Here is a 13368-nt window from a genome sequence, read left to right on the forward strand (position 1 = left end):
TTATTGAGCGAAGGGACAAGTTTACCCCAACCCATTGCCTGTCTGATACTATAAAGACACCTGAGTTATTTGTTATGGTTATGACTCAGTATGAATGTTAGTGAAGGATTGTTTGAATCCTACAGGCAGCTTTGGTCACACATATTCATATTCATATGAATGTTTTTTTTAAAGTGTCATACACATCTGGTGACTGAAGGAAAGATTCAAATATTCAGATTTGTTCTTTTTTTTGCATGTTGCTGATTGCATAGTGGTGCATGTTTATTTACCCTCTGCTCTTGTGCATTCGCTGTGTAGCTTTGCTGCTGCAGAAAAAACCTGCTTAAACTTCTGAAAATGTCCTCCTGCCTGAAGTTCATAGTGGTTTCGTGGCTTTCAGGTACCCGCCGTCGTCTCGGCAGACGTCCCACGAAGAAGGAAAGGAGTGGTTGAGGTCGCATTCGACCGGGGGCCTGCAGGACACGGGCAGCCAGTCCCCGCTTTCTCCTCCCGGAGCGGCTTGCATCAACACTGGGAAATATCACTACTCCAACCTCTGTTAGTCTTTAAAAATCTCCTTATTTTATTACATTATAGTCCATGAAAATCCCAATTTCATTTGTGTTTTTCACTATTAATTCTAATGCAGGCAAAATATGAAAAATGCTTTATTTTGTTTCTTTGCAATGTTTCATGAATTTCAAACTGTATTTTAAAAAGGTCCATGTTTAATCTAAAATCATCCAGTTAAGATTTGGTGTCTCTAAGTAGTTAATATTTCCAACGAGAGATAATCAAATGCAGTCAGGACTCATTAAAACTTTTTCATTGTTAGCAGCTCGTGGTTATACTCACAGCGCTTAAAATTTTTTTCCTGTATTGTCTGTCAATCTGTCACTTTTTTTACTGTGTTCCCCTAAAGGCCACCACATATATGATTTAGAAATTATTATTTGATGCTAATTTATCCAAGAGTTGTCAGCCAGTCCTAGTTTCACCAACTCCACAACAAGTAAAGTAGCTACAGGCTGTCCTTAAAATGGGTGCAGGTCAATAAATAAAATCATTACCTAATTTGCATAACTCACCATGTGTGTCCAATTGTAACAGATGTTAGAGAGAAGAATGGGGTGACCAAAAGAGGTAAAAAAAAGTACCATACCATATCCATCTTTTTCTTATATCTTAACCATCTGGTCGACTTAGGAGAAACAACTAAAACATACCATCTGCTGCTTGTTGAAAATAATACATGTTTTCACATCAGAGTCTTCAAAAGTAATCAATCGCTATGTTTCCATCCAATGGTCATATAAAAGTAGAGAAAACTTAAAAAATTTAGCAAAGATGAAAATGTGAATTTGGCATGTTTCAAATCGATTGGTTTGGAGTGAATCAACCAGGCTACGCAAAACCTGATTACATCAGATGCTCAAGTTATGCGTTGGTGTAAAAAAAAAAACATAGGTAAATGTTCGTTATGTCAGAACTTAATCGACAAATGTGTTTCCATCTTCACTTTAGCACTTTGACACTTTTTCAAAAAAGTCAAAAACCTAAGTTAACTTAAGCGAGTATAAAGAACTATTTTGTGAAATTGAGGAAATTATTTTGAAAGTTGTTTCCATCAACCTTTTCTAAAGCGATACTTCCAAGTGCGCATAATTTTTTTTGATAGAAACACTTCTAATGAGAACATAAAAGTCAGGAGGGTTTGCCCTACTTTGACAATAATACTCCACCAGAAGTCACACACGTTGCTTCGCAAAACGATATTTGCAAAAGCAAGATCATGCACTGAAAAAAAATGTTTCTTTGAACCAACTTTAAAAAATGACTAATTTGTTTCTCTATGTTGTTTATTACATTTGCTCAAGCTTGTAATTCTCAACTTCAGAATTACTCAAATCAGAATTAATATCTGGAGCAAAACTAATACAATTATCTGTAGCAAATTTGAGTAACTTTTTAAAAAGTTCGCTGAAAAACATTTTTTTCAGTGCGATAACATATTAATAAAGTGACTCATACCGCTATATTGTCTGCATGTCATTTCTGCGCAGTAAGCCCAACCAACATCAATCAGTACAACCTGCCACCAGGCAACAGCGGCAGCATGAGCCGCTCCAACAGCATCCCTGCTCAGGACTCGTTTGACCTGTACGGAGAGGGCCACCCGCTAGGGGGCAGTGCGACCTCCCTGGAGGACAGACCCCGGGCCATCAGTCGCTCTGGTTCCTTCAGAGACAGCACAGATGAAGGTAAGACGGTGCTGAACTATGAACCTGAAAAGACCATGAGAATAGAAAGAAATATGTTTGAGGTTAAAATAGCTGATGTTTTTTTGAAGTGTCTTCTGAGTTGTCCACACTGTGTCTCTGTCTCACAGTCCACGGCTCGTCCTTGTCTCTGGTCTCCAGCACATCCTCACTTTACTCTGCGGTAAGTCGTTAAACGGGGCAGGTTTGAGAAACCAAATAAAACACAATATGCTCCCTATAACATTCTGTTGTTGTTTTTTTAAGTGAAATGAAATTCATCTAAAACTATATCTCTTTCCCCTTCTAGGTCAGTTTTATATGTTTTTATTGAGGTTATACTGGAAATGTGTAAAGTAGCCATAAATAACAGGAATACTGTTGGCGTCTCTAGTAGCGCAGGCTGTGACTCAGACACCACAATCATGGAGACGGCAGATTAGTTTTTGCGAGCAGAACTGATGACCGTACACTTCTGTCTCATTACTGCAGCTTTCAAGTCGCTAACGTTTTTGTGCTCGTCGAACGAATCGCTTCGTTTCCTAATAAACAAAAAATAATTCTCGTTTGGTTTTCTGGTGGATTTTTATCATTTTAATTGTCAGTGATGGTGTCTTTTAGATCTTTTAAGTTAAGTAAGATTATCTCCCATGTTTGCTATTTAATCTCTTTCTGATTCGTCACATCAGAGGGGAAATGGCATCAGAGGAAATGGTTCTAACTGGAGTTTGCTTGTCTCTTAACAGACTGAGGAAAAAGCCCACTCTGAGGTAAAACTGAGGGACAGAACAAGCATGTCTCTGTCCTGCATGCTGCCTTCCTGCCCTGTAGCATTAAACTTTGGCTACAATTGCTTGTGCTGCGTCGCATTTGTCATCAGAAGTTCAAATGTCTAATCTCCAAGTTGGAGAACTCCATTGGTACAACTTCTGGTAGGGAGACTGTTGCAGCGGAGTCACTGGCTTGGATTGCTATACAACAGATAGCCTAGTGACGGAGCAGAACAGTCAATAAAGCCTGATGGATTTCAAACTTGCAACTGAAACGTTACGATTCGGTGCAACATCAATCCGACGGCTGAGGTCCAGCTTCTGGTTTCAAGTGCAAGAAAGTCTCTGCCCACCAACAGATTTCTTCAGCTTTTTGTGACATTGAAATCCTTTGTGTTAATATGAGACGGAGAGTAAACCCAAGTAAATATTTTATGTAGTTTTAAAATTATTTCATTCATTAAAGGGGAAAAAAAAAGCTGTCTAAGCCAATGAAAATCTGTTACGGGCGAATACTTTTCTTTTTGCACCGTAAGTCGTTGCTGCTTTGTTTGACCCGGTTTGTTTTCACCTAGTGTTTGTCCGACCCAGCATGTTCCTCTTTGCATCTCCTCTGGCTGTTTCCTTGTGTTTGAATGTCTTGCTTGTTCTGCTGTGCAGAGATTCCTCTCCGATATAGTCCAACAAGGACAAAAATCGCTGATATTTGTCTCTAATAGCATTGGCCAGAACCAGCACCAAAATTTGAGCTACGGCTGTGTTTGGTGTGACGACAAAACAGTTTAACTCTATGTTGCATTGCTTTTCATGATCTTTCGGTGATTTAGTTTTCAAATGTAAACAACATTTTGCTTTTCTTTATTACAAAAACTAACACGACATGCATCGACTGCACCCTGATTTCATCTAATTTAGCTTCTTTTCCTCTTTTTTGTCTTGAGTTTGTATGTCTTTTAGTTATGTCGTTTTATTCATGTGTTTTAGCTCAAGTTTGGTTCAAACGCTCTGAGATGAAGGGAGTTTAATGGATCACTGAGAATTCAATACAAGTGACACACTTGTGATATTTCCCCTGAAATTAAAAAAATCATATTTTCAATTAAATTACATTTAGATGAGTAAATATCCTTATTTCCACAAATAACTAGCCGAAACTCACAGTGCCTTCAAGAGCATTCATATCTTTTGAAGCTTCTTCACACACTTTGATTTTCCACATTTTGCTTTCACACAAAACCCCGGTAACACACACCGAAGAGTGTGGTTGTGTTTAAAATGTGGGCGAAAAACAAAACTCAAGAGTTATCAATACTTTTGCAAGGCAATCCAATTACTGTGGATGACATTTCCAAATCTGATTTTGGTTTGATATTTAATAGTTTTCTGATTTCTCCTTTTTCAGACATTTACATTATTCTGTACACCCTTACATAGACTAAGTCCATTTTTTTCTTATTGTCTGTTAAGAAACCAGACGTGTCTCACGTCAGACAGTAAGAATTAATAGGCACGTCTTTTTGCACGTGTATGTAAATATCTGGTTGGAACTAACTGTGTGATCCTTGTTAGGAATATTCTCAGGTATTTGCAGTTTGTTGAACCAGGTTTTCAGTCCAAGCCTCTCTTGCTTTGCCGCTCATTGCTAACCTCTGACTGGGTGTGACTTGTTATTTGGTGTCCGTTTGGACCACCCCAGTTCTGTTTGATGTCAGCATGCAACATAGTGTTAATTTTGACTCTTTTCTTTTCAATCAAGGGCCAAACAGTCCAAAATTCCACGGTAATCCCCCCTCACTTTATGTTTCTTTACACTTCACTCCAATGTTTTTGACACACGTTACTGTGTAACTGCACTTTTCTTTCCTCATTGATGCTCATCAGCATGATTGCAAAAAAGTTTGAAGTCTGTCTACATGGCGCGCATTCACGTCTGCTCTCTCTCGCCCAAAACCAGCAAATCAGAAAGCTGCGGCGGGAGCTGGATGCTTCTCAGGAGAAGGTGGCAACCCTCACGTCTCAGCTGGCTGCCAACGTGAGTTTGTTTCTTTCAAAGGATTCCATTGAACAGCCGGCTCATTTCCATAATGGCCTCCTTTTGGACAGCACAGTTTGTTTCAGCTGTGGAGGGAATAAAAGTCTGGTCTTGCTTTCTGCTCAAAGCCGAAAGCAAGACCCATCCGCATTTTGTTCTCAGATGGGATATTTGCGCGTTGTGATCAAGCTGTGCGTATTGTCTCTTTGCGTTTGTCTTACCCAGGGACTTTTTGTTTTTGCCAAAACAGAAATCACAGAGGCAAATGAGTGAGCAGAGAACAACAATAGGAGCAGAGAACAACAGTTTGTAGATGAAATAGTGATATGAAACTCTCCAAATGCCTAACAAAGTCTTCCTGCTGCTAGATTGACAGTCTCAAGCATCGGAACGCGCGTCATCCTCCTGTAGTGCTAAGTGCTTGTTCAAGTGTGGATGTAGACTTTGTCTCTTCTTGCAGTTTGATGCTTTGACCATATAATAATGCAAAATCAGTGCTGGAAACTGAACAGTGGAGAAACCTGAAGGACAAAAGAAGATCCATTTAGGAGTGATTTACAGAACTTTGCTCTGCATTGACAAACCGTAGTTTTGCCTTTTGATTTAACGGAAAACCTTTTTGCCAATGTCCTTTGTGGGACAAGAAGAATCTTGTCAAAGAGGACAGGATTCTCCTTTCCCTTTTTGTGGTGTTTTAAGAGTAGAATTGATTGGCTTTTCAAAATTATGTCTACCAATTTGAGACATCATGACACCCTTAAGTAATGTGTCTCTTTATTGGAGGCATTGCAATGCTCTTGAGGAGGGTATCTCTTATATTTCACATCACAACGTTCAGGAGAAATTTATCTCATTGGTAGCTTTAGAGAAGAGTTCTTCTTTTTTGGAGACATGTTAACATCCTTTAGTTGTACATCTCAGTTTAGGGATCTTAACTCTCTTTAGGAGGGTTCAGATCCTCAGAGTGTTCTCAAGCTTGTTCCAAGGTCGTGGCATTGGAACAACCATGAGAAGTGCCTCTCTTTATTTTAAACATTGTAATAGCTTTGAGTTTTTCCTCTTCATTGGAGACATCAGACAGCCCTGAAAGGGAAGACTTCTGGTTATGTAGTTATTTTTATTTTGAGTGACATTAACCTTCTACCCCTGACCTCAAGAAGTTTGTAAAAAGAAAAAAACTACATGCAGCTCCAGTGGGCTCAGGTCCAAGGCGTAGGGCAGCTTGTTCTTCTCTGGGATGCGAGGCCGATCATCACCTCCCTTGTCTGTGGGGGTGAGGAGTCAGCTCACAGGTGGAGTTGGAAGAAGGTGCAGAGTTAGTGGGAGGGGTACGAGGAGTTGGCATTTCTAAAGGTCACCGCTGTTACAAATTCAGCCCTGGAAACTGAGTGGAATTGGCATTGTTGGGTGTTCCTCTCTGTGTTTTATTTTTGGACTCGCAGTTCCTCACAGCTACTGAGGGAATTCTTCTTTGTGTAGACAGTTTTACCCAGACTGTAGGCAGAATGATAAAAAGCATGAATGTGTGTGAATTTGTGTGATTCTGACATTCTTTTGATTTGTCTGGGCACGCTGCCCATCTTCCTGTGACACACCAGGCCTGACAGGTGTCTCAGGGTGTCTGGCTGAGGACGGCAGGAAGAGCAGGCGTCACATACGTACAGCCACACACAGACAAGCACACAAGCAAAGATCACAGCAGAGCAAACATCGCTGTTGTAGACAGAAGGCTTTACCAGACAGGCATTCATAAACATAGAGCCACAATTTTTAAGGCAAGACCAATTTCAGAGCGGCACGGTCCTAAACGGACAGATTCAGCAGGACAGATGGTACGATTTCCTGAACCTGCTGCCATCCTTCATCGTGCTACTGCTGCATCCCCAGGTGACGGATTGAGTCATGGAGAAAAGCCCTTCTCTGATGTGTGTGCCACACATTTTACTCTGCAGTAGTCCAGAGAGATACAGAGCATGAAGAAATCCACGAGCATTAATTTGATCTGGTGAGATGTAACGTGTCCTCCAGGACGTCTTAGACTTTGTTCCTACTTTAAAAGTCCCAGCACCAGGTTTTAAGCTGTTAAGGAAAACAAACTCTGCACATGTAGCATGTAGCCTAGTTAAGTTCTCAGTTGCCTTCAGCAACAATCGGTACTAATGGCTCTTTTAAACGCAAAAGTTATGTTTTCTTCTCGCGTAACTTTCAGAATAGAAATAAATGAATGGATAAACACCTGATGTCTTTGAATGGTTCTGGTTTGGAGGCGCAGTTCTTACCAGAATTATCGTTGTTTTCATATTCTCTCTTACACCCTTCCACATTTTCTCAAATTAGAACTGTAAATAATGTGTTAATTGAATGTGATAAACAAAACAAAAAAACTGCATCAGATTGAATAATTGGGAAAATATATATGAGTTTAATCATTTTACAAAATATAGTCAATACTTTGGAGAACCGCTTTTTGATATTAGCACACCGTCATTCTTTTTAGCAAAATATCTCAAACTCAGTCGGTTTTGCCACTGATTCTCAATTGGGTTCTGATCTGGACTTTGACTTGGCCATCCTAGCACATGACCAGACTATAAAATAGTTCCAGTGTAGCCGTGGCTTTGTCTTGTAATGTTGTAGTTGGCTAACTTCTGAAAGCAAATGGTTTCATAAGATTTTAGTTAAAAAAAATTCAAAAACCGAAAACATTTTCCGTCTACTTCCCAAGTAGGCACTAATCTGTGTTACCTTGTCACATCAACTCCCAACAAAATGCAGTGAAGTCAATTATATAAAAAAAATTACTGATTTTTTTATGTTGAACATGTCTTATTCAGTTAAACCCAGTTATTCTGAAAATGAAATCAGAGCATCCCAAGGCAGACGTCTCTGTGTGTGTGCAGGCTCACCTGGTGGCCGCATTCGAGAAGAGCCTCAGCAACATGACCTGCCGCCTGCAGAGCCTCACCATGACCGCCGAACAAAAGGTACGAGAAGTTACGCCTCACTCAACAACAGACTAAAGGAAACTGCATTCAAAGGAAGAGAAATAATTAGGAAAAGCAAGCTGTGCCATTTCATTAAACTCTTTTTGGAAAGGTAGAACACGGTGGAGGATTACTGGATTATTTCTGTTATCTTCATAATTTGGGTGCTGCCAAAGTCTTGAGTCTTGCTAATGTCGTAGTTTCCTATTATCTCAAGATTTGCCTCACTTAAGACAAAGTTCAACATTGCTTGAACTGTCTGTCCTTCAAAAGAGATCAATAAGAGCTTCCCACTGATCACTGCATCAGTATCTTTAGCTCAGAGGGCTAACAGGACCCGGTAGCTTTTTAATCCTCTAGGCGCTAAAGCAGACTAAAGGGAGGCCTTTGTCAGAAAACACGGTTCTAACTTTTAATTAAAGCAGCCGCCCTATCTGCAGCTCTCAGTGGGCTGTGGTGGAGGGGAAAAAAAGGAGGTTCCCTCTCCTCTGTGAAGTCAGCTCAACAAAGAGTGCAGCCTTTTTTCCCTTCCTCAGAGCAGGGGGCGCTGGCTCCGACATCTAGTGGGAAAACTTTTCCTCCTCCCTTTCTGCTTTATTAAAACCATTGTCAAAGCCAAACTTGGAGAACTTGTTCACATCAAAGCAGCTTGTGTGTTGATTCCAAAAATAAAAAAATAAAAACTTCCAAAGTGCTCTATCTGGGCACATTTTGTTGCTATATGTGTTTTCTTCCAGGCTACAAAGATCCCATCCTCTTAAGTAGTGTTTCTGTGATGCTAAAAAGAGAACTTCCTGTTCTCGTCCTCGTTTTGCCGCTGCAGGAGTCCGAGTTGGCCGAGCTGAGAGAAACCATAGATATGCTGAAGACCCAGAACACCGACGCTCAAACGGCAATCCAGGTGGCGCTCAACGGCCCGGACCACCTACACAAAGGTAGTGAAACCAGCAGGGTGTGCTCCCTAAACTACCACTATGGCTGAGGTGTTTGTGCGCCATTGATCTTGAGCAGTTTTGAAATGATGGCTCCTCTCTGAAGCTTTGGGACTCCAGAGAACCACAGTAGGAGTCATTAGGCTCATTGGGGAAAGCATAGCATCCCGTTATAGACTCATCCAATAGGACAACATCTAAAACTCAGGATTCATGAGTCAAAAATAAGAAACAGACTCAGCTAAAATGGCATCTGTGTTTGAGTTACAAGACCAAAACAACATCTGACCAAAAAGAAAGCTAAAGATTTATGTTTGCCAAAAATCTAGATGATCCCCAAGGCTTTTGAAAAAACACTATTGGGTGATGAGACAAACGTGGATCATTCTGGAAGGTGTGTGTCCTGTTACATATGCTGCAAAGCCAACTTCAGGAACAGGAAGGTTCGCCATAGATTCTGTTTTCTAGCAGAAACACCTTAAAGGGGCGGTATTGTGTAAAAATCAACTTTTCCGACCTTTTCGTCATGTTATAACATCATCAAAAACATACCTGGAGTGTTGCTTTGAGAAATATGCATGAATCTCCGGAGGCAACCATTAGGCTGTGCAAAACGCTTGAGGGAACTAAGCGCCGCCTTCCAGAGAGAAGCTTCTGGCTTTTTAAAACAAATGAAGATAACACATGAAATTACACTATGTGGCTGGAAAACGTGATACTGCCCCTTTAAGGAGAATGCTCAGCCATTAATGTGCGACAGAAAGACTGAACTTTCATGACTTGTGCAACCGGACATTGATCTACAAGCAAACTAAAGGAAGACTTTTAAATGGAAAAGATGAAATCATTTCAATGCCTAATTTTTGTCTAATTGTAATAATGAATTTGACTTGAAACATTTAAACGTAACAAAAAAAAAGCTAAAATGGAAGTGATCTGTGACCTTCTCCGGTCATGAAAGCCACAGTCAGCGGTAGCAGTGACTGGCTGAGGCCCTCTCAGTGCACCAGCCTCAGTGTAGCGTTATAAAGTCTTACGGCGGCAAAAGCCCCACACCAACTGTCACGTTTTCAGCCGCTCTCCAGCTTAGTGCTTTTCGCACTGAGGATTGCTTTGTCTGTCTCCTTCAGACCTTCGGATTAGGCGGCAGCACTCGTCGGAAAGCATGTCCAGCATCAACAGCGCTGCCAGTCACGCCAGCCTGGGCAGCTTGGGCAAGGACGCCGAGGATAAAAAGAAGAAGAAGAAGAGCTGGGTAAGTGGGAAGAAGAAGAAGAAGCAGGAAATTAGCATCTGAATTACACAGGCAGGGGATAAAGAAAGCTTCCACCACTGTAAGTGAAGTCACAGGAAGAACCAAGTGCTCCCAGGGATTCAGTAGCTCATGGAATCAACTCAGTTTCTATATGATGTTTTAAAGTCTCACATAATTGTACAGATATATTTGCCCTCTCTTCATAGGATTAATGGAGTCCATTATTGCTGGCATCTGTATAAAGCTGCTGCCTTTGCGTTTCCATCAGGTTGATCTCTGGACTTTGACATGGCCATCCCAAAACCTTGATTCTTTTCCTTTTCAGTCCTCTTGTTCCAGGATTACTACTGGGTTTGGGGTCACTGTCCCACTTTGGCTCAAACTTCACCTGTCAGACCGTCGGTCTCGCATCTGACTCTTCAGTTCCTTTTATGCCGAGGAATTTCTGATCAACTCAATGTGTGGAACCTACTCAGGCCCTGTGGGTCCAAAACAAGCCCATATCATCACACCTCCACCACCCTGCTTTTGTTTTCCACAATTGGATAATCTTTCTTGCTGTAAAATGATGGAATTGAACATGTTTACCCTTCCCAGTTTGATTTAGAGCAACAACTGCTTCTTGTGGTTCATTGTAGTGTTTCTCTCTTGGCATTGTGCCTATGCACACTGGTAGAACTACATAAATCCTATAAGGAGCAACAGGAGTGTGATGAGTTTATCCCGGACCGTATCGACACACACACACACAGATCTAATTTCTTTTATGACTGCAGTTGAACAGAAAAGTCTGCAAAACCACTGAAACCTTGTTTCACTCTTTGAACTAAAGATGTAAACAGAAATGTGTTTAATGTGGAAAATGTTTCAACTCACAAAAAATCGCCTTTTTCATGATTTTGTCATTGGCCGTATCGTTAAATACTGTATTTAACAATACAGTATTTCGTTAATGTCTCATTATTGTTATTGTTCAGGTTAAAAGTCTGACTGAGCACTTCCTCAATGTCGCACAGTACAAATATTTTACTGCTATAGACATCAGGAGCCTTAATTATTTTCCTAATGTAAAGTCATTGAGATTTCTGGAGTGACTGACTCTTGAAAAGCTCATTTGTTTTTTATAATTTAGCTTTTTCGCTGTTCATGTCGGTATTTGTATATTTCTGCTTTGTGATCACATCGTTGAAGTGCCTTCAACATTTACCGCTCTACATGTCTTCCTGTTGCTCTCACCTTTGACTTTTCATTATCAAACAACTGAATTCAAGACTGCCGACAAATCCAGTCAGAAATCCTGAGCAGAATTCAAAACCTTCCTTCATTCTTTCTGGTTTTACTTCTTGCTGTTCTGCAGCAGCTCAGCGGTCTTTATTTGCTGCAGCTCCCCCGAGTCAGTCGACATATTAGAAGTTCTGTCTCGACCTCTGTTGCAGAAAATAGTACTTGAGGAAAATAAATGGTTCCCCATAAAATGAGAGCTAGAAGCCATAAAGGTCACTGGCTCGATCCAACGCTGCTACTGCAGCAAAAATTGCTCAAATTATGGGTGGTTCAAACAGAAAGCTGCCAGAATACACAGCACCGCTAACCGCTAGTCAGCGCTGCTAGCTAAGAAGTTAATTGCGCTAACCCTAAAGCACTAATTATAAACATTGCACTAATGCTGAGGCACTATACCAACATGGTATTTAGCTGAAGCTAATGCTAAAGCACTAAATTAAACTATGTTTTAATGACACAACATGGTTTACAACATACAGCAGTATATCGCCCTCAACAGGGTCAAATTTGTCATTGCACACCTACCTACATGGTTCAGGAAGAGATTCTTTGGAAAATTCTGCAAACTTTTTTGCTTTTCCTAATTTTGTCCTCATTAGGGCTTCAGTCGGAAAGATTACAGGACATCAGCAGATTTTAAACTGTTCACTGATGCATTCTGGGTAGAGAATAAATGTCACTTACTGTACTGAGTCCGGAATGGAAAATCTGGGAAGAGAAAACAGAACTGCTGTGTGGGTCTTCCCACACTTCAAAATAAGACCGTGTATGTCGACGTCTAGCTACTTCTTAACGACTTAACAGTTGATAACCAAAACTTAAGCACAGATTTTGAACTTCATTCAACTGAAAGTTTACAAAACAACCAAGTAAATTAGAAATTTTGAATTTATCTAGAAAACTTTAGTTATGGGAATCAAAATGCTAAACGTTTCCAATGGAAGAAAAATCAGCTCTGCTATCAGCAGATTAGCGGAACGGGCGATAGATGCATTTTGTGTACAAGACAATTCATATTGTTTACAGAAAACCCAAGATTAAGAGTTTAAAATCACAGACATGAATTTAACAAACTACAACAAACTAAATGCAAGTAAAGGATCACTGACTAATTCAATTTAAGAAAAAGTTGATAAAATATTTTTAGCCGTCATATGCCCAGCTGAGAATAAGTGTTTTCAGCCTGGATTTAAACATTATCAGATTTTTAGGAGTATAACACTGAAATGTTTTGTCCGATTGCTGTAGCTGTTTTAACATGGATGTGTGTCCTCCAGACCACCTATCCATCCATCCATTGTCTGAACCCGCTTATCCTTGCAGGGCTGCTATTCCTGCACTCCAAATGAAACAGGTTCCAGATGGATTTTGCAGAAATGTCTCCCGTTTGGACACAGTCAATAAACTGCTGTCATTGTTCATCCCTCTTCCAGCTGTAGTAACTGTACTTTCTCTGCCATGCTTTGTAGAACACAGCCACTCTCAGCTGTTACTCTGAGTGAATACAGTCTGCTGTAGATGGGTGTGTATTGAGCATGTGTGTGTGTGCGTTTGCGTGCCTTAACGTTGGGTGTGTTCTGCATCTTCAGGTGGCTGATTCCATCCCAGCTCAGGTCAGTGGTTTCCAGAGTGTCTTCCGTTTCAGTTTTCCACTAGTCCTGTCCTAATCACTGCCCCGCCTTCATCCATACTCCTTTATGTCTTTCTTTGGAACGTCGGCATGGATACAGCAACCTTCCTCCTCCGTTTCTACCCTGTTTGTTTGTTCATCTCGATTGCCTGACACCCCCCGGCCCCTTACCTCATTCTCATTTCTACTTACGGCCTCGCTTTTCTGCCTCTTTGCCTAAAACAGACCGCGGCCATTGCTT

At 40.7% G+C, this 13368-nt stretch overlaps 1 protein-coding gene across 22 annotated transcripts in view; it reads left to right on the forward strand.

Moving 5' to 3' along the window:
* Positions 1 to 13368, forward strand: part of nav3 (neuron navigator 3) — a 381588-nt gene that overhangs the window by 350920 nt on the left and 17300 nt on the right. For 15 of the 22 annotated variants that reach the window (XM_008401340.3, XM_081603798.1, XM_017302697.2 and 12 more), the window contains 10 exons: positions 383 to 540; positions 2046 to 2243; positions 2372 to 2424; positions 2987 to 3010; positions 4767 to 4790; positions 4965 to 5042; positions 7943 to 8026; positions 8850 to 8961; positions 10089 to 10213; positions 13087 to 13110. In XM_008401340.3, coding sequence (XP_008399562.1) covers positions 383 to 540; positions 2046 to 2243; positions 2372 to 2424; positions 2987 to 3010; positions 4767 to 4790; positions 4965 to 5042; positions 7943 to 8026; positions 8850 to 8961; positions 10089 to 10213; positions 13087 to 13110 — 880 coding nt within the window. The remainder of the gene's footprint in view (positions 1 to 382; positions 541 to 2045; positions 2244 to 2371; positions 2425 to 2986; positions 3011 to 4766; positions 4791 to 4964; positions 5043 to 7942; positions 8027 to 8849; positions 8962 to 10088; positions 10214 to 13086; positions 13111 to 13368) is intronic. The other 7 variants (XM_008401331.3, XM_081603807.1, XM_008401329.3 and 4 more) reach the window with 4 other exon arrangements.

The sequence above is a fragment of the Poecilia reticulata genome, chromosome 23 (genome assembly GCF_904066995.2).
Source record: "Poecilia reticulata chromosome 23, P_reticulata-male-v2, whole genome shotgun sequence".
Taxonomy (NCBI): domain Eukaryota; kingdom Metazoa; phylum Chordata; class Actinopteri; order Cyprinodontiformes; family Poeciliidae; genus Poecilia; species Poecilia reticulata.